This window comes from Mercenaria mercenaria, chromosome 8, assembly GCF_021730395.1.
Source record: "Mercenaria mercenaria strain notata chromosome 8, MADL_Memer_1, whole genome shotgun sequence".
NCBI lineage: Eukaryota > Metazoa > Mollusca > Bivalvia > Venerida > Veneridae > Mercenaria > Mercenaria mercenaria.
The window spans coordinates 78,169,078-78,191,096 of record NC_069368.1 but is presented as its reverse complement, the minus strand read 5'-3'; the positions used below and the strand labels follow the sequence as shown (position 1 = coordinate 78,191,096).

The window sequence follows — 22,019 nt, the reverse complement described above, 5'->3', positions numbered from 1 at the left end:
CCCCGCCACACAAGGTTTGCTGAATTGGCTGATATATAAGTACGATAAAATTCACTATGAGTACTGATTGGAGGAGTGATATTATTTCACATGTGTGTTTAACTAATTGGTCAAATTCACTTTAAGCTCGTATTTTAACTTAACTTCGACTGGATTGGCTGTATTCATATGGTGGCACTCGACCTTCGTTGATCTGAAACTTCGAGCATATATTGTTTGTTTTTAGGAGCCCCTTTTGTTCAATTATCAGATAATACATAAAAGTAAATGAATTTATATTTCATTTTGCAGAAGGCAAAATCTTTGCAAAGCAAACGTTTAATTTTATTTTTTGATCCTTTCGGATCGTGTATTTTTGCTATGATAGAGTTCCGCTTAAGCCAATGCTAGGGCTGCGAGGAGTGTTTCACATTTCATTACCTCTCATAAATTGAATCAGTAAAACCTAGTCTGCTAATATTTTGCTTAATTGCATTCTATGCTTCCAAAGAATCTAGAACCTTATAGATTTTTGACAGCGCCTGTCTACTAAGTCAGGCTTTTCCAAAAATAGTGAATTGTAAAACACGAGCATAAAAGCGTACTCTATGAGAGAAACATGTTGCAAAATACTATTAAACAGCAGCAGCTTCTCTTTGTATTTCGTCCAAATCTATAAAACATCTCTTAATCATTTATCATTTGATCAGAAAAGATACCAGACAAGTCTTTCTAAATGTAATTTATAGATTTATATAAAAACGGTAAGTTTAAAATAAACCAAACTCGCTTTAACATCCCTTGTGCTGATATAGCTGTTAAACTGAAACAGCATGTAAAGGAACAACCATTCAAAAACTCGAAGTGCACTGTTAGAAAAGAGATAAGTTTCTTCGTCATCGACCAAAGTCAGTAACCGAAAAGAACGGTTTAAATAAACGTAAGTTTAGCTCTTAATTTTGGTGTATATTCTCTATGTCAAAATTTAAGGAAATAAGTTGTCTAGCACTCATAATAAAGTGCCGTAGCAGTGATAATTACCAAAATTCCAGAATAAGATACAAATCGCAATTGTGGATTCTAAAGAAAAAATGTCAAAAAGACCGTGGACGCACGCCCCCCATATACCTTTACATTTGTTAAATGTACCTTAGACATATGAATATGAAAGTACGCTAGTTTTTATGCGACTAAACAAGTTTGAACAAACTTTTAGAGAAACATCCGATGTTACCTTAGTCCGACAAAGCCTTGTTCGAAACATCAATAGACTTGTAGGTAAAAAAATATGCCATGTTTGTGGAAACACAAATGGTTATGGACAGTTTACAGGGGCAACGCAGGTTGTCTTTGCTCTCGATTCACCTAGAGGGTATAAATGTTTATACACTGTCGTGTGACTTTGAAGCATGGTTGTGGTAAGAGTGAGGCTATATGTACCAGAAACCAGTTTAAGCTTCCCACTGGTGGTTTTGCCAGACAATTTCAAGGAGGTACCCCACTGTGTTTCTTTACTTGTTCGGTTTATCCGCATGTGTTTGCTTTATCTTTGTGCGTATCTGCAGGCTGTGGGATGCGCTTTGGGGAGGGAACGTTTTTTGAACATTGCTATCGATTTTGGATATTCATCCTTGTTTCTTACAGCTGATTAAAACCTTCTACAAATAAATGCAGATGTTTCTATTAAAACAAAATTATGTTTTGTAATCATGATAATTCAATATTCGAATATCGTTCAAACCTTGAACTTGTCGGAAGAAGAAATGCTATCTTAACTGCGCTCAATACTTCACAAAAACATGTGTGATATAATCTTTTAATCGTGACTTAAACCCTGGTATCAAATGTCTAATCACTGGCTTAATATAATACTATCATTTATACCTCTAATTCAGCATTATAAAATTGTACAAGATTTACCAACATAAGTTTTGATTACGTATTGAGCAGTAGGGATAAATCAAAAGATAATATATTATGGCATTGTCATATTGTCTGCCGTGCACTTTAACTATGTTCGTAACCGAATTTCAAAAGAGTTTCAAATAATACCTGAATACAAACAAAGACTTGAAGACCCTCCTGCAATGTTAATGACCTTGCTCTAAATTGAAGTTATTAAGTCATTTTAAACGGCTCACAGAACGCTAAAAACTACAGCATTTTCAAAATTAGCAGAATGAACAATAATAAAAATGATCAAACCCTTGTAGTGGCACGTGTTTCACACAAAATAAACGATAGGAATGTGTAATATATTTTGTGTCTACATAAACCTTGTAAATAAAACAAAATAAAACATAAAGACCACAGGAAAATGCATTCGGGTACAGGAGTTCTAGCACTGACACGCTTCCAGGACGAGTTTTCACTAGGTCCAAACAAAAGGACTAACATACTGGTTAAGTTTGTTCACTTTGTTCTCTACGAAAGACCGGTAGTGACTTCACACTTCAAACTTCATACTTCACACTTCAGACTTCAAACTTCAGACTTCACACTTCACACATACACCTTGTAAATAAAACAAAATAAAACATGAAGACCACAGGAAAATGCATTCGGGTACAGGAGGTCTAGCACTGACACGCTTCCAGGACGAGTTTTCACTAGGTCCAAACAAAAGGACTAACATACTGGTTAAGTTTGTTCACTTTGTTCTTACTTAATGTATGCCTGACTTCAAATATGAACAAAATAGATAGATACAAGTGTGCTTTAATAGCAATATATGTTGAGATAAGAACATGACATGTTTCGTTTCAGAAGTGTAATAGGCTACTTCATTAAGTTTAACAGTACCTGAAGAAAAATAGCTTTATAACATTATGTCAAACAGGGGCGAGATTTATTTTTTTTTCATATAACTTTTTATTCAATTTGTACGCGGTAAAAACACAAATACCACAGGGATCCATAAGTGAACATGGGTTTACGGAGATGTTTTGTCAAAATCGTTCATAAGGCCCTTTTTGATGTTGTCTAGAAGTATCAGTCTATGCCTCAGGTCTCAATTGTTTCTGTATTTGAGAGCGATAATTGACCTAGACATTTAAGACTTCCGTGAAAGCCCCATCACGTTATTTACGTTAAAGAAGTGGGAAGGATTTATAAAACTATAATGTAATGGGAATTTGATTTTGTTGATATGGACAAACCAGGAGCCAGAGACATTTTTAGTTTTATCTTTTTTTTTTCTTTTTAAATATTTTAGCCCTTGCTCGTATTCCTATGCGTTTGTTTTTCTAAATTCCATGTTTGAGCAAAATACAAACTGACTGGAAGGGGCTAGTATATATTTATCTGAACTGCTTTATTACGTTGAACTTTGTCAATTTTCGTCCAACGTTCTGCAGAAAATACATTTAAACAATTAACCGTTTCAAAACAACACGGTCTCTTGTACAGTTTTATAGCCTTTTAAGAAAGTTTTGAAGTTTTGGAATAGTAGAATTTGGATTATTCAATGACAGAAGGTGATTAGGGAATATCAACACTTTTATTGGTAAATAAAAACAAAAACAGCGCAAATGCTTTGGAATTATTGCTATTTTAAAAAAATAATTTGCTCCTTTAGGCCATGTACATTTTACATTTATTTCCCTGAAACGTGAAGAGACATTTCTATGTACAGAAAAGGAAACAACTTTTATATGATTTTTTTATACTTTAATCATTTCAATAGATTACCTTCCGTCCTGACGTTATGCTGTTTAGACGTTATATTTAGATTTCGTTAACCGATTTACAAACTGAAGTGTAACACGTTAATTTACCAGACTGTGGTTTGGTTAAATGCCAAGGAGAGTAAAATTCATTCATCAGCTGGTTGTGAAATCGTAAATAATTTGGTCTAGCAGGGAGATAGTCTGAATGAAATAATTGATGTTCTATTATATCAGCTGCTAGCAACTTCGGAAATCATATGTCATGATTTTGCACCTCGATGAAACACTTCTTTTCAACAATATTTTTTTAAAAGCTAGACACAATGAATGCAGTGCATTATGTTTACCTTTTGAATGAAAGATTTAACTTTAACTTTGAAGTCACCTTTAACATTTTTGTCTATTAGTTTTATAATGGACTAAGGCAAGAATTTTCTGCAGAAAAAAAGCTCTTGGGATCTGGTGCTTAATATATATACATATATTATGCATTCTCATAAAATTAGCTTTTGAGATTAAGTTGTCACAAATTCATACTTCTTATTAATGCAGTCAAAACTAATATACTTAGATACAGCTCTTTTCGAAGATATTTTAGATCTGTAGACAGTAGACTAATAACTTCCCATCTGAAATTATTTTTTCAATTCCAACAGGTTTACCCACACGGCTTTATCCTTTGAAGATTGGATTGAATTCATTGATTATGTCATGAGCAGATTTTCTAAGCGGATATCGCCCATATTGATGTCCTACTGTGAATTTGTTCATTGAGAAAAACTGTTCCGTTTTAATAAATATATCGTATTCAACTGTCAAAATACCAAAAAATTGCATGTCGTAATACAAACGTTAGATTTTATATTCACAGGCATAGGTATTACTTTAACACTCATTTTTATTTAAGTTCTATAAATGGGTTTGGGTTCAAGGATTTCCATTACATTAGGCAAACCTTAGTTTATAACGATTTTAACCTATTTAGGATAGATATTGATTATACATAAAGCTATATAGGACTTTATGAAAAAACCTGTGTACTATTTACTTTAATATCTTTGTTTTACATATGGTGGAACAGAAATCATTTTCTTGCATTGTTTTAATCATACTCTGGGTAATTACTACTAAAACTGCATGTAGGCCTAGCCCGTCCGCTTGAAAAAAGCGTAAACCCTAAACAAACAAACAAACAAACAAACAAAAACACAGCAAATAGGCCATGGTACACGGTTTAATCGTACATTTGGTCTCATTTAAACAATTTTTCCAGTCTGACATATGGATGTTTTCTGTTGCAAGTTATATAATATCCCTGTAAATATGTATATGAACGGTGATTTGAAAGTTAACAAGAGCTGTCCCTAAGACAGCGTGCTCCACCATTCGGCGATTTGACAGTAAAGTGAATTTATGTCTCATTAAGAGACCTCTACTTTAAAAGGAAGATACACCAAGATATAAAGTTACATCCAGAAAGCAAAAATTGCCAAAAGCTGCAAGTATGAAAGTGGCATAGTTCTGTCAAAAATACAATTAGAGTTATGGGGATTGTAACCACACATGCAGATGATGATTATAAAGGAATAATTTTAATTTCAAGTCATTACCTTTTAAAGTACCAAAGATATGTCTATAAACGAAACTTTCGAAAAAAAAAATTAACATGAAAATAATTCCAAGTATAACAACTTGGTGAACTTGACCTTTGGTATAAAAGGCTCAGCCTCTGCACATACTTTGTTTGTATGCTGGACAATGTTTATTTGAGCTTACAGTAAGATATAAGCAATAGTAACAAAGATATGACAGAAAAACAAAGGTTGCCGAAAAACCTAAGAATAACATCTTGGTGACCTTGACCTTCTGTATAATGGGCCCAGCCCCTGCACATACTTTGTTTGCATGCTGAACAATGTAAGTGTGAAGTTACAGTAAGATATATGCAATAGTAGCAAAGAAAAACAAAGGTTGCCGAAAAACCAAGAAAGCTCACGCCGACGCCGACGCCGGGGCGAGTAGAATAGCACCCCTATTCTTCGAATAGTGGAGCTAAAAATGTAATGTAGGATTGTTGAATATTAACTAAACAGGAGCCTTTAAAACAGCTTTTGTCAAGTTTGATAAAACAACGACTCCGGTACGTTAAATATACTCCATCTGCAGGTTTGCATTAGTATGTTTTACGCTAACTTGTCCAGGTTCGAATGCATGTCCTCTGTAACTATCATTCTAAGCTTCCTCTCCCAATTTATATCACATCTGACAATTGATTGCACCAAAGCATCAAAGCACTATTGTGCAAAAAAGACTTTAACCAATTATTTCAAATTGCAATTATCTTTTCTTGCCCATCCCTGTATAATAGCTCAGTTTTATCTATAATGCGCATTATGCAGACATTATCCATACCCAGACAATCAACGGGAATTGTAATATAACGTTGGACCGACATACAGATATTTGACAGTTTGAAAATGTTTTACTGCCAGCAAAATGTTTTTGGTTTTAGAAGCGAGTGTTGTTAAAAACATCGGAAAAGAAGAAGAGAAATAGAACAACAATGGTGTTAATACGTCAGGACACATCACATGGAGTTTTAAGGGCTTTTGTTAAAACTATGTAGTAGGGGTGAAGTAGTAGCATAAAACTTAGATATGAAGCTGTAAATGGTTGTCGGTATTAAAACTATATAGAAAAAAATGAATTATTAAGTGTACTTTTAATTGAGAAATCACCATGTAACAATAGTGGTTATTTGTCTAATTGTTGAGGAGATCTGTGCATTCCCTTTGATATATGGGACAGCTGAAGAAGAAATATTATGTATTTTCTACCTCAACACAAATAGTGTTTACAATATTAAAAGAGATGTCCATTGAGAGGGCTATAGTAAGTTTTACGTCTGTGTTAGAAAAAATTGTATATTTGATATATTGATAACGTTATAAGTAAGCACAGATAGTGCTTGACTCCCTTTTCATGCTATCATTGTTATAATTATTGTTGAATTGCTGTTAATAATAGAATTTGGGTCATTTATGAACGATTTAGGTTAATTACAGTGTTTTGCTATATACAATAGTTAAAGGGAACCAGATACTTGTTAGAGCAAGTACTCGTCGTAAAATACTACGTATAAATTTGTACCAATCAGAAACAAGTTCTATAAATAGCACCAATCAAAGCTCACGTCTTGATGACAGAGAGATCATTCTGTATCCAGTGATAGAAGAAGATACACCGAGGAATTCAACTAAAAATTTATCCCAGTACCTTGATGAGGAAGTTATTGCAACTACACTGTCAGAACGGATAAATTATTAAAAAGAAAACGTTTGAAATCCATAGACTAAAGAAGAGTTGCAGAATTTCAACAAGGTTTCGAGCTATAGGGCCAGAGCATAGGAGTTTTACCTTAACCTTTAGCCTGCTGGCGGCAAGTAATTCTGCCTTTACGACCAGTGCAGACCAAGATCAGCCTGCACTTCCGTGCAGTCTTATCATGGTTTGCACTGTTCGCTATTCAATCAGTGAATTTTCAGTAAACACCCCTTCGAATAATAAATGGTATTGCCCAAATTGAATGATGGACCAGTCCATTTTAGAAATTTAGCAGGGTAAGGATTAAGGGTAGTTGAATGCTATAGACGATAACAAATATAGGCTGAGCATAGGAAAGCTGAGACAGAGACATAGTGTTTGGTAATCTACTGAGACAGTAGCAGAGTTTCAGCTTATAGACGAGGTTCAGCTTTATTGCCGAAATACAGCCAAGGCATCGGGGTTATACCTATATGGTAGTTGAATGATATAAGTGATAGCATATAGGCACTGAGCATCCAGGAGTCAGGGCAATCTTGTTGAGTTGCAGCTTTAATTAAGAGAATATAGGCTGAGCTTCTATGCGATAGGACTCGTACGTTGTTGTTCAAAGTCATTGTCTGAAGGGAACTTCGACACAAAGACCAGTGAAGTATAGTATCTCCAGCCTATAGGAGTTTAAGCTGCTGATTTTGAGTTGAAGGTTGATAGTTGAAACATTGAATGATTTTTGCCTGATCCCTGAAATTATCTAGCTCATAATTGAAATCATTTACAAATCATTGGTACACGAATCATTTAGGCAAGGTAGCCAGGGAAAAAATTCATATACGAGGTATTTGGTCTCACCAGCTATAGATACGTTTTAACAAAGGACATTCTACATCGTTTGTCAGCTAGTCTAAGACATAGTCACCTTAGCGATTGGTGATCATTATTCAAGATACTAAAAGCGTTGGCACTTCCCTGGGTCATACATATAACTCGTATCCTGACAGTCTGCCATGAATTTACGTTCACCAGCAAAATAGTGATACGGGACTTTACAGAGTAAATCCGCCTTTTGGAAATGCTTGAAGTGGGAGAATTCCTGTGATGTTTCGATGGCAGAAAGGTGTTAGCAAACAGTTTAGCGTGACAATGCAGGTTTCTAGAATCACTGGCATCTCTAATTGAGTGTTTCTGCTGCAGTGACCGGGTTGTCGACATAAGCTGCGAGTTTGTGTCATTGGAAAAGAGTCTGATAGTTGCATTGATATTGATGACAATGTTATTAATAAAGACGATGAAAAGAAGGGAAAAATAGAGCCTTGATGCACACCTGCTGAGATATAAACTGTATGTGAAGAACCTCCAGGAAGGACCAGTTTCCGCTTTTTATCGAATAAATAGTTACGAAACTAATTTAACAGGCAACCAGATCAGATCGATAGACTCCAGCTTGAACAAAATACCTTATGTTTTACTTTTATTCATTGACTAAATGATAAACGATAAACGTGGTTTAAATAATTTTGTAAATACTCAAGTGACCAAGAATCTAGTTGAATCATTTAATTGGTTATCGTAGGAATGTTCGACGTGGAAATAATAAGAGTTACACAAAAAGCTTTTATGTTGAAACAACGTGGCTTTCAAATTCGTTTGACAACATTAGGGCTAATTCTATAATTATCTAGGGGGTGATTTTCGACAGAAATATATCTTTCAAGGTTGTTGATAAAAACTGGAAACAAAAGATTCAAGTTTGTGTGGCATATTAATTGAAAGACCTATAATCTAAAATCCAGTAGTCTTTTAGCTTAAATATTTTTGCAACATTTGTTATCATCATATTAGAGTAACTAGCTATTACATTTGGCTTCTTATAGTATTTGCTGTCTGTCGGAGTATTAAAGTTTACACCTACATATAAACTTGTTTGTTTGATACAAATTCCTAGCAGACACATCATAAAGTTGATTTAAATTTTCATAAACTATCTTCAAACACACCTTTCACAATTTCGATACGGAAATTAGATATGTGTTTCTTTAATTTTTAAGTTAAACCATATTATGTTAATGCGAAGCCTTGTATTTATTAACAAAGCATATCATTACATTCTTTATACTCTCATAACAGGAAGTGCCTTATTTGAGTGAAGTAATGCACCACTATAATGTGCAAATTACAGTAGGTTTAAAGTCACAATGGTACAATTATAAGTTACATGGCGACTCTAGTTTGTCCCTGTGGTAATTATTTCAGGAACAGTCGGGCAAACTAATAAAACCACAGACATTCCGTAAACCAGCCGGATGACTTCCTCTTGTGCAAGAACTCAATACCTTAGCTATGTTTAGAAACCGCAGTGGTGAGAGGCAAGTGATTTGAAGGCAGAGACCGTATAACCACTTGGCCACGTTATCACATTTAAAGCTAGAAGTCGCGTTTTTTTAAGGAAATTGCTGAAAGAGAAATAGCTATAATTGTTTATCCGCGTAGACTCCACATACCAGTCTTGGAATGATGAAAAAGCAGTACTTGCCTTAAAGAAAATGCAATGAACTAACTATTGATGAAGATAACAACTCCATCGCAATAAATCATAGTGATTTGATACATAATTTCAAAGCATAATGGTTTAATACAAATCTACGCTTGATTTGTGTTGAGAGATCGTTTCCTGTTATGAGCAATTAACAGTAACAGTAAGACTGTTGACTCACAGACGGACTTTAATACTGACCATCCTGCATCAGCAGGCGCCGATAATTCTTAATGTGTGAAAACATAGCCAGGTATCGTTATGCAGGTGCTTCCAGCTTTATACCAGTGTTCTGGTGGGAGGTAACAGTCATATTCTAGCCCGCATATCCTGACATCTAACAAAGAAGAAACTCTTTGTTCTACTGTTTAACATGTTTATAAATTGTACCGATTTCGGCTGTAGCAACCTTTATTACAGTAGGAATATAACTTGAACTCTTGCCCGAAGAATTTATTTTAATTAAAAGAAGCTTATTTACTACGGACGAAAACATAAATTTTCATGATAATATGCACTTTATAATTTCGCCCTTTGAATTTTTAAATGTTCCTTGATTTGAGTATTGTTAGACTGGTCCTACTTTTTGGAAACAAATACAGTAATGATGCTATAGAAAAGCTGTAAGCTATACCCTAGTGGTGTTCTAGCCTCATCGTAGACCTTGAAATACGTATCACTACGTATAAACTGTTTAATTCAGTAACATTTTGGCTTATGTTTGTTTATGGAAGCACTGCAAGTTATATTCCTCATGATAGTAAAGTACTATCCTTGACACATTTTTATTTTAATACCAGTGGAACGACTGTTTGTGAAAACTATTCTACTTACGTTTCAATCTGACTCATACATCATGAAACAAACAACGACTTTAATAATCAAGTGTCTGTCACCTTCGGATATAAACGTCACTAAATTCAATCACCGATATGCGTCTCCAACAATAAGAAGCAGACATTTGTAGGAGTGCTGGCGTATTTGTCGAAAAATATTGTTGCAGATACCAGAACGCTACTGAGGACTGTTTGAAAAACCAAAATGTCATTACGTTCTTTTTTGTTGTTGATGAGTTTCATTGATTACTGTCAAGATAAAGGAACAGGACTTTTAGAAAGATATAACAGGAGACATGAATTATTTGAAATAAGGTAAGATTGAAAATATATCCTTTGAAGACAAAACAATAACTGACTCATTTTTCTACCAGTGTACTGTTAAGTGAAACAAAAAAATAACCATTACACAATGCACATTATGTTTATTTATTTTATAATAACACATATGTAAACATTGGCTCACAAGACATTTGTGTAGAACTAGCAGCAATTTTATTGCCACAACTGAAAGGATTTTCCATATGATTTGCCATACAATAATAGCAGAACACAATGTTATAAATGGCAATAAAACCCTTTAAGTTAGATACAAAATGTATGTTCTAACATTACAAGATATCTTTCCATTTATTAATATGAGACATGACAACAGGAGAGAAGCTTATACAGCTCCACTATCTGTTCTTTACACATACTGAGTCATATTTCGTGAGATAAAGCGGTCAGTTAGAAAACATTTACGAAACTTCGTTATACACATGACGGCTCTTCCGCAAACTAAGTCTGTAACATCTTATGCCTGCCAATATATTTCAGGTTAAATCAAATGGATACGCTCAAATGGATACGCTCCACTTTAAAGTTGAGTTGCCATCGGAATAATTTCACGAGGGCGGGAAATAAAACACCCTTTTGAATAACTTACGTGTGCGTAGACGTCTAGTGAGATATTCTACGCGCCTAATAATCGAAACAGTGTGTTAAATAAGCATATTACCGTTGTGTTATATGATTTCGATTTTGAAACGTCTTTTATGTAAACTGGTAGATTAAATGTGGTAGCACTCTTTCACTGAGTTGGTACGTCTGCTAATAATGTGTCAACCCTTGCCTCGTTTTTGACAACTACCCATAAATCATTACATTCATAGTTATGGTGGTTGTGAACAAGTTTAAAAATATCAATATGAATTTACAAGTATACATTTTATTTACAACTTAAATGAAGTAAATGTTTAAGTGCATGTATATTAATGTATTTGATGCGATTCTTTTGAATTGTCATCCAAATGGAAAATATTTGATGAAAAATAAAGTAGAATGGATTCCGATGAATCTAACAATGTCAGTGACACATCTGGCTGTCAACATGTTGTGTCTACCGATTCTGCAATAAATGTTTAGTATGCAATAATCATTAGCAAAGATAGCTTTCCCATTTCCTCGAAGAACATCTCACGGTATTCAATATCACACGGTTAAGTGTATCATTGTATTCTATGTTTAGTTTCATTTCCTATAACAAATGTAAGTGATGATAGATCTTCGCTTAACTCTGTCACAGTTTCCTCGTGAAAATGCCTGCGATCTGAAATCAAACGAAGAAAGTTTGAGTCTTTTTCGGATGACTATCCAAAACATAGACAATTTTAAATGATTTTTTAAGTCAAGAAGTCAACAGTTTAACTTAAATCTCTGGGATAATATTAAAAATTAGCTAAGAGTGATAACGTAAGACATATCAAAACTTAAAAATTATTAATGACAGCCAAGTCGACATAAGTCATCGCATGTTATAAATACACCGAGACAAATCATCGCAAGAAATCCGTTAACATAATTATTCTAGGAAGGCTTGTCTAGGCGGAAGCAAGTACATTTACTTCAGTAGTGGGACGGACACTTAGAATGCTAACAGTTCTTGAACGTTAAAGCACTAATTGTGAATATTTCACAAACAACAGTTTACAGAGAAATTATGCATCTTATTTTCATTATCAAATGACGCACTAGTATTTCTTTATCACAATTGCACTTTATCAAGTAATATTTTGTGTATGGTATGAACCTTTTTTAAGCCAGTTTCTATAAACGACTCACCATCCTAACTCCTATAACAGATATCGTGTCTGTCAACGGAGACCATTAAATACACAAGTAATAAGCAGTATTGAAACTTGGAATTTAACACACTGTTGTTACTAAATATCAGGTTCTCAATTTAAATGGGATTGCACCGTATGTTTAAAATCTGTATTCTGCATTCATAATATTGACTTCATTTATAGTGAATGACCAAATGTCAACTTGATTATGTTTACCCGGACACAGTCATGATGCGGTCCTTGTTACTTCGAAACCTTCCCGTCTACCAAAATGCCTGTTTTTTCTTTTATCTGTAAAATAAAAATAGCCACTTGAACATTTACATGTCTTGATGATCAGGTTATTCATGGGTCATCTTCAAATCATATAGTGACATATACTTAAAGCAAAGCTTTTTATGGCGTCATTTCGCAATATACAGGAATTACACTTTGTTCCGAAACTACATGCATATTTATATTTTGCATGTATTGCTTACTTACTTACTTATGAATTTATTTACTTACTTACTAACCAAATCAATTATTTCATTATATTTCAAAATTCCGTGCTTCTAAAGTAGTAATATTGTATTGTTTAATCAAAGTTTCAACCAAAACTATAAATGATGACACATAAATAACTTAATCAATTTTGGTAAACACTAATTATAGACATTCATTAAAAAACAACATATATTATCTATTTCAATTTAAGCACATCAGAAGTTTATGGTAGCACAATTAAAGTTTCAAAGAAAAGAAGATCCTCTGAGATAATGAAGTCCACTAATGTATCTGAATGAAATAATGCCGCTTAGAATAGAGAAGTAACTGCAATATACGACGATCGTAAACCCTCGGGCGTCTTCTTTAGCGGAACTCTGTTAAGCAGATATACCATGAATGGATTTCATGCCCCGAAAATACCACAAAACATTACAATACGGAGTTATATGTGCTCTGTTTTCAAATGAACTATAGGGGCCTCCGGGCCTAAGTGCTAAAGGTCAATGACTTCGAATCACTTGCCCCGCACCGCGATTGTATAGAAAAATCTTTTGCGGTGTGGAGTTCTTTCCGATTATATTATAGTTTAAGGAAGGTCGGCTGTTCTACCTTGCCCGCCCATGTCCGATATAAGGAGCAGTACCTGGAGCGTCATCTGGTCCCAATTTCACGAAAACATTTAAGTAATTGCTAAGCTAAGTTTGTTATTTCAAATGCTTGTTTTTGCCTTTTATGTGTCTTCAATGTTGACTTTTTCATCTATAGCAGAATCATATATGACTATTTTATGGATCAAAACACAACAATTCTGAATTTTACAGAAAACAAAGTATAGAAATAAGAACTATACTTAGGCAAATATTTAAGTTCGTTCTATCGTGCTTAAATAGAAATATTATATCTGCGTGACTGAAATAAGACAAATAATACTAAACATAGTATAATTTACCTATAAATGCACTGTTATAGAAAACAAAACAACTTTAGATAACAATAATTTAAGCAATATTGCCTACTTCTGTATTAATGTGTATTACTAATAGAACATGTCTTACCATATAAAGTATTAGTTTTATATGAAACAGTGTTATGATTTTTTTCTTTTTTCTTTTGTTTGCGACGTTTGCTCTTTCTGCGATGCCGTCTATTTCTCTTATGCCGTCTATGCCGCCGTCGTATTCGCTTTTTCACATTTCTTTTATTCGTTTCAAAAGTATTTAGTTTACCTGAAAATAAGTTCAAAACAGATTAATTGAAATGAGGACTAAACAAACTGAGTTTAATTGCGATCCCTGCTTTATTCAATGCATATATTCTAATTTAGATCGAATGCAACATATTTTGAATTTCAACAGCTGAAACAGCAAAAAATATTCGAGAAGTAAGTTATGGCATCGAATAAAATGTTGGCACAAAATTACTGCATTTTTATGTTCATTGCATAAAATCGTTCTGGAAGCCACGAGTACACTGTTCCTCTTTTCATGGTGGCTGATTTCTGCCATTTCATTCTGACGTGTTGGCACGTTTGAAAAGCGCCAACACGTAAGAACAACAAACTATCGCGCTTATTTGTCGGTTTGGCTTATTGACGCGTTTGGAGGGCACCGACATGCCAGAACGAAAAGGCAGAAATCACAGTTTCGATATGCATATAAGAATGAAATGTCAAACTGCGCATGTCCAGCTAAGAAATCTGAAAAACATTCGTTTACATCTATCACAAAAGTCCACATAGATCACGGCGCATGGCCTTATTCAATTTCATTTTGACTTTTGCAATGGCCTTTTCACCGATATCCCTGCCAATCAGATCAACAGACTTCAGAGAGTGCAAAACCAAGCAGCTAGTATTGTTACCAATGCTCGAGATGGTCATCCTACAACAGAAATTCTAAAATCTCTTCATCGGCTGCCTGTAAGGCCTAGAATTATGTTCAACATTCTTGTTTTTGTTTTTTGTACTGTGAAAGGAAAAGCTCCAACTTATCTGAGTGTTTTGTTAAAGTGTGCTAAAGCAAAATACAGATAAAGATCTTCAAATGACATTCAGTTTACTGTCCAAAGAACAAGAACGAAACTCGCTGATAGATCCTCGGCTGTTGTTGGACCAAAATGGTTGAATAATCTTCCTAGTGTCCTTAAACATATGAAAAATGAACAATCTTTCAGAAAAAGACTAGACACTCACCTCTTTAGAATGTTTTATGGTTGAACTGCTTAAATGTCTTTATGTCATGGAATGGAATTTGTAAATACACTGTAACCTATGACTGTGTGAAGCGCAATATAATATTTTTGAAGTATTTTTGCGCTATACAAATGTATTTGTATTTGTATGATATACAACAACTGGTTCGTAAACAACACAAAATAGAACTAAAAAGTATTCTCCATAGGAGAGATTTGTGTTAGCAGAATTACTTTCTGCTCTATAGAAGTTATTTGTGTGAGCAAAATTAACGTCTATTCCATAGTGAAAAATTGTGTTAGCAGTGATGATTATTATTTGTAACAGCAAAGTTACTTTCTATTCCATAGTGGATATTTATAACAGTAAGAATACTTTTTGTTCCATACTGGATATTTGTGTAAGTAACATTACTGTTTTGTCGAGTGTACACGTGTATTAATTGAAAACGCAATTCAAGGTCACCTGAAATTGCCGATAACAGATGGATATAATTAGTAACATGTTGTAAAAAGGCCATACTTTTAACCATTTCTGTGCATTAATGATTCAGGTCGTCCAAATGTATACCGATATACACTATTTATACTATTTTCATTCTAATTAAAAGTTACCTTTTGATAACTTTTTTCGTTTCTGGTGTCGTCTACAAGGACCTCTGCGTAGAGTTGACACAAAAACACCTGAACGACAGCCCGACTTCAGCATTCTACAATAACTAGAGTATGTCTTTTTATCTGTTCCACAAATCGGGACGTTTGTATGTAAACAACTTGCGTTTCGATAACAGTTCATACAAACAGGTTTACCGCTTACTGCACTGACCAAACATGTTGTCCCACGCGGACACGCCAATGTTTTACAATTCTCATGAGCTGGAAAGAAAATATGGTTTTGCCTTTTATTATGTTTTCTTTCAATATTAATACAAAATATTTAGTTATCTTCAATAGAAATGATTTGTGTCAGTAAAGAAAGGTCCGATATCACATGCATCTTAACTCTGGATGTTTTGCTGATCATATAAAGTATGTTTAGCACTTGATCACTTGCGGAATATGTCATTTTATCCAATTGCTTTTTTCCTTAGAAATAAGTAGAATGAAATTTTAAACATTCAAAGGAACTATGCAGGAAAAGTTAAAAAAATGTTTACACTTTAAAGATGGCTTACTTTGTTTACACTTGTAATTAAACGCGAAATTATGCGAAAAATAAATGTAAGAAATGTAATCAATTAATACAAAGACAGTTATTTGCTCGTAGAGGGATGTTCGAAAATAAATGCTAACAATCTTTGCATTTGTTAACTTCTTTTTCTGTTTTATTATTATTATTATTGTTTTGTATTTCTTTTGTTTTAGGGTTTATTTCCGGTCTTCAACAGTATTTCAATGGTGACAACCTAACAAATATCACTGAATTCTGTACCAGAACTAACCTATTCTACGCAGGTAACTGCCACCTTTCCAACACGAATCAAAGGTGGAGGATGAATGGTCTTTTATAAAATACGCTTCGCCTGGGACAGAATACACGAGCCCGCGATTAAATAAAGAATTGGAAGACAATTGTCAAAATTGTCATTTTAGTACACCGGAATTAAATAAAAATTAATTTTGTTTCGTAGTTTGATTAGCGAACTATTATGTACTTAAATCCCTGTAAATCAATTTGGAATTGTCCGCATGTTCACGAAGAACAAGACCCACTCGAAACTGACAATGACACAAACATGGTCATCTAATGGTACAAACAGATATGAAAAAAACCCAACATCAATTAACGTACGAAAAGAAATATGAATGAAAAATTATCTAGTAATAATTACACCATTTGAAAAAAATACTACCGATTAAATTCGATTTTAGACCTTCCGCGAAGACTGAAATGGTTAATTTTTTTAATTAGTGAAATTAAGATAGAATACGATACTGACTATATTGAAATACAAATTAATGCAACAAGTTAATGGAGGAAATAACAAACACCTCAACCAAAAATTAACATTTTCAAAAGAAGATATATATCTCAATTCGTTTTAGTACATATCAAAAAATCCTAAAACGCTTTAGAAATTCCGAATATTTTTGTCTTTTTCTGAATTTCCACTCAGTTACATTTAAGTATACCCGAGACTACTTTTAGCTGAAGTATTGAGTAGTTACTAACGAATAGACAATTGAAATAAACAGGGATATTTTTACAAAATGAGCATAGTTTTTAAAATAAAAATTCCAGCTGCATCACTGTTCGAACACCCCATGTATCATACTGTATATACTGTAAATGTTTATTACCAGTACACTTTCCAGAATGAGATATTCGTATACTTCTCCCAGTTTTACATATATCAGCTTTTAGTTCACATGTGCTTCTGTATGTTTTTCCGTTTTCGCCGCACATGTAATCTTCTGGGTTGTTGGGCGTGATCGAGTCACAATGTTCATGACACGGTATACAATGTGGAGCCCCATTCTGGTCCTGTAAGCAATGCTTTCCTGTCTCACACTCGACTCGTTTACAAGAATCTAAATGGATATTAAACAACTTAAGACCAATCGTTTTGGGTATCTTTAGCAATTTAGTATTACCACAATGTATATACATGAAGATTTCGCAGGATTTAAATACGAATGTTACGTTTTATTTTCTTGATTTTCAAAAATATATGCATATAAATCCCTTGTAGTTTAAGAAATTTAATTAACAGGATGTCGAGAAGATTTATAAAGTATGAGCTGAGTGCAGTCATGATTGTTATAGAAACAAACTCTCAGTTGTTGGAAAAGTCAGGTAAGAGTTCACTTTCAAACAGAGGATCAATTTCACTACATTTTATGTCCTTTGGACCACTAGAGACAGACGAAAAGTACATTTAAATGAATAAAGACTGTTTGACATATAAGTACTTACTTACTTCGACATTTTCCGAAATATTCAACTGATATTTGTCGCTCTGCTACACAGTTGTATCTTTGTAGAGCACAATAATGCCTGTACTTTTGTCCGTCCGTACCGCACAATGCACCTCGTGATTTTAAAGTTTTATCACACTGAGGTTTGCAAATACAAATCGGAAGCCCGTTTACCATACGGCAAGCCTTTCCTTGTTCACATACAAGTGAAGAACAATTTTCTGAAAAATGAATACATCACAATTGTACCTTTTTTCGTATGGGATTTTGCAAAAACACCAAAAAGTAACACCAAAACCACGGTTAATAAAACCATTCAAATGAACATAATATATCCGATTTTACTCAACAGTAAAACAAGATTATAAACAATTTAGAGGTCTGTGTCCCCAATATACATTTAAAATAAAAGAAAACCAAAGATAACTCACTCACTATGGCACCTTTGGCACATGCTTGCCCCCTTAGACAGGAAGTTCCAATAGAAGATATCGCTAGATATGTCGTGAGGGGACCACGAGACCGTCGCTAGTCCTTTAACTCCGCAACACTCCTCGAAAGTCATATTTAATCCGAATGTCTTTTTACAAAGATGAGTTGTATTGTCGATATACTTCCAGCATGCACCACCTACAAAATAGTTTTACATTTTATATAAATATTTATATGAATGCAAATATTCTGAAAAAAAATTATACCAGATACACTTTCGACCGTGTTCATTGTAACATTGATGTATTTATACTCTCAAACACAACCAGTGTTTCGGATTAAAGATTATGTGATAGTGAACTGACAATTAAGTAGAAAAGTGTCCTACAAAAATATGAAAAAAAAGCACAGAAATATGAATCAACTGATTTAACAAATACACGCAACGAAAATAAAAATAAATATAAGCAATTCAATTACAAAAGAAATCCATGTGTAGCAGAAAGTATAACATTTACAAACGTTCCTGCCAAAATCTGCCGATTAACAGCTGATTGTTTATGTCTGAACAAATGGACAAGGGGAAAGGACATGGAATAATCTGGGATCTTACCTGATCATTAAACTGGAAACATTTTAACTTGAGGACATTCCTGACAGCAAATGGAGGATTTTACAATTCCCGCCAGACGTGAAATAAATGTTACATAGTAAACCAAAAAGTAATGTTTTTATTTTTTAAACGGTTAGCTAAAACTTAAACCTAAATATATGATAGTTTTCAAGGTCATATGACTTTGCTGTAAGAATATACTCCATTGGCCAGTATGACAGGTGTAAATGACTTCTATAATATAAATTAATGTAATGAATTAAGTAACTGAGAGAGTGAAAGCATTTAATGCCGGATTTCATATCTTTTTTACCCGATGCGTTTGATCTTGGGTTTACTTATAGTGGTTTTATTCAATTTAATCAAAGAGTGGGGAATTTTGTCCTGGAATGGGAATTTGTTCTTACGTCAGGTGTTACAGTTCAGGAATCAACGAGAAATATTTTAATGCTCATCTTTTTTTACGACCCAGAATGCGTATTATGATATTGTTTTTATTTTTCTCTGCACACGCACATCTCGGTCATTATTTGTGTGTAGAATTGAAAATACGCAAATATGTCTAATAATTACTCCAAATTTGTCGTCGCTTAAATCCAAATGGGATGAAATAGCTTCACGTCTGTATTTAATTTTCCAGAGTTTTTGGTGATTTCAGTGGTTATTATTTCGTCTAGACATTCACTTTTCATACTCTTTCAACATGCATAAAAGAATGTAATTACAGGCGGCTACAGCACGCCACCATTGTGATTGAACAGGACTTTCACCTGTCATGACAATATAAGATCCGGACAAGATAGACGTCAGACATTGTTATATTTGTGGCTGGTCTTAAAATACTTAATCGAAATGTGTTGTAATATAAGTAGAAATCTATTATTTGAATGGAAACGAAGCTTGATATAAAGTATGCAGTTTCAATGCAAGTGGACTGTCTTTTTGACAGTCACAAATGGACGTAAATTAATCATATATTTCGCAACAAGAACAAAAATAATTTTTGAGAGATATTTTTTTTTTTACCTTGACGTTTTTGTTTTTAATTCTTAATTATGTTTAGTAGTTTATTCGCGATATTCAGAATAATAAAGAAACTTTTCAAGAGGTTCAAGTATTCACAGGTACTAGTACGTCATCAGCATGTTTTGCGTACGAACAATTATGTCCCAAGTCTTAAACAGTAGACGCTGGCGTCCGTTACAAATCGAACTTTCGATACCTTTTGAATAATGTTAGTTTTATCTCTCTATTCCATTGTAATTCGTGTGCATAAATAAACAAATTAAAGTCCTTAATGATACACTGAAGTATGTTTATGTGCAATTAATTCTAACCGACGTGGTATTCATTGTTTAACTTGTACAAAGCATGAATATTTACTCCTTATAAGAATCAAAAGAGAAATGTAAAACATTTATAGACCCCTTCGAAGGTTTGGTTATATATTTATGTTTTAATTCCGCGTCGGTTTTGTTAAAATGTACTTATGGTTCTTTCTTTTGAAGCGTTGACAATACGAATAAAGGTTTATTTCAAAACGTTTTAAGTGGGGAAACTATTAAGATCGAATGTTAGACGAACAATTGAAATCTGTTTGATCATTAAAAATCGTTGATTGTTTACCTTTCATTCACAGGGTTTTATTTATTTAACGTGCGTGCGTCATTTTGCACTATTTCCCTTACTGACCTAAGAGCAGAACAGAAAAAATGCAGAACACAACACAACACAACACAACACAACACAGAATGATACAAGATCATGTGGTCAATGGTAGGGTGTATATTATGCGTTTTCATAAACAGCTGAAAAAAGTTAAATATTTTCTATGATAAAGTGTGTGCGATAATCTACTGATTATAAGAAACCAAAACACTTATCTGACATCATTGCGTTACGTTACATGACTGTTCTACTGATTAATGTAAGAAAGTAGTTTAGATTAAGTTCAATAAAACAAACCATGAATGAAATAGTGGTATGTCTTATTTACGTTGTGATATCAAATTGCAATTGTATATAAAAATAAATCACTCACCGACAGACGGATGGACGCAAACTGCAATAATGAGGTAGAAGGTATTGCATAAAAGTTTACTCCAACGTTGCATGAGTACTCCAAGTCTTATCATTATGGACAGTTACTCACATGTACGTTATTCCATGCTTTTCTAGCACGGTGACATTATAAAATTGGCCGATGAGCACATAATAATAATGCTTTTAAATAATATTATGCTGAAAGTCATTCATTTTAATGCATCTACATAGGAAACGATAATTAATCAGTTTGACTTTTCAGTATTAAACATCGTCATTTAAAACACACACTTGCTAAAATCCTCTTAACATGACAACTTTAAATTTTGTTAAATTTTCTGTATTACCCAATAGGGTGTTTAATACAACGCAGTTGTTTAAAACGTTATTCTTCAAAATTAACAGGCATAAAATCCAACTACATATATTTATATGTAATAATGCTTAATTTTGCACGATTTTAATACCTACACCTTCTGTGAAAACGTGAAATATCGCGAAAAGCTACCGAACTGTAGCGTTTCACAATAACATTTCATCAATAGTGCCGATCTCTGTGTACGGTCGGTTTATATACAATATATACTGTTTATATCATACCCTTCTATTATCGGTTTTGGGCGTATTTGTCGACTGATTGACAGCGTAATAATACCGAAAATATTGAGGAATGTAGCACCTTGTTTATTCCGTATTCACGGTGAGGATGCGTACATCGGATATTGCCATTTTGTGATAAGGTATTTTCCGAAAAATGATTGACTTTTGTCAACAAGGTAAATAAAAATCTAATTTACTGCTCTATTTTACCACTATGGAAAAAGGATTTTATTTTAGAAACCGGCTACTGTGTATGTGCTCTTACATGCGTAAAATGAGTAAGTCTTA

General features: G+C 33.6%; 1 protein-coding gene across 6 annotated transcripts; it reads right to left on the bottom strand.

The window, feature by feature from the left end:
- Positions 1-10,752: 10,752 nt before the first annotated feature.
- Positions 10,753-21,699, bottom strand: LOC123566011 (follistatin-like). Of its 6 annotated transcripts, XR_008372184.1 has the most exons (9): positions 21,130-21,695; positions 18,479-18,673; positions 18,046-18,264; positions 17,426-17,656; positions 15,740-16,000; positions 14,650-15,074; positions 13,990-14,160; positions 12,662-12,736; positions 10,753-11,928 (listed from the first exon to the last, which is right to left on the bottom strand). XR_008372184.1 is itself a non-coding variant. In XM_053550231.1 (8 exons), exons 1-7 carry the CDS (start codon positions 21,221-21,223, stop codon positions 12,672-12,674), a joined length of 1,236 nt encoding a protein of 411 aa, XP_053406206.1. In that variant the 5' UTR covers positions 21,224-21,693; the 3' UTR covers positions 10,753-11,928; positions 12,662-12,671. The 6 variants fall into 6 exon arrangements, 2 of the variants coding, with proteins under 2 accessions (XP_053406206.1, XP_053406207.1); XR_008372186.1 differs by having other exon boundaries at positions 13,990-15,074; positions 18,042-18,264; positions 18,475-18,673; positions 21,130-21,699; XR_008372183.1 differs by having other exon boundaries at positions 13,990-15,074.
- Positions 21,700-22,019: the final 320 nt, after the last annotated feature.

Excerpts from the sequence above, each read along its gene's own strand:
- LOC123566011 (XM_053550231.1), bottom strand. The coding sequence starts at position 21,223 with ATGATAAGACTTGGAGTACTCATGCAACGTTGGAGTAAACTTTTATGC. Across the intron at positions 18,265-18,478 it reads CATGTGCCAAAGGTGCCATA|AAAATTGTTCTTCACTTGTA; the intron begins GTGAGTGAGTTA and ends TTCATTTTTCAG. Across the intron at positions 17,657-18,045 it reads ATATTTCGGAAAATGTCGAA|ATTCTTGTAAACGAGTCGAG; the intron begins GTAAGTAAGTAC and ends ATATCCATTTAG.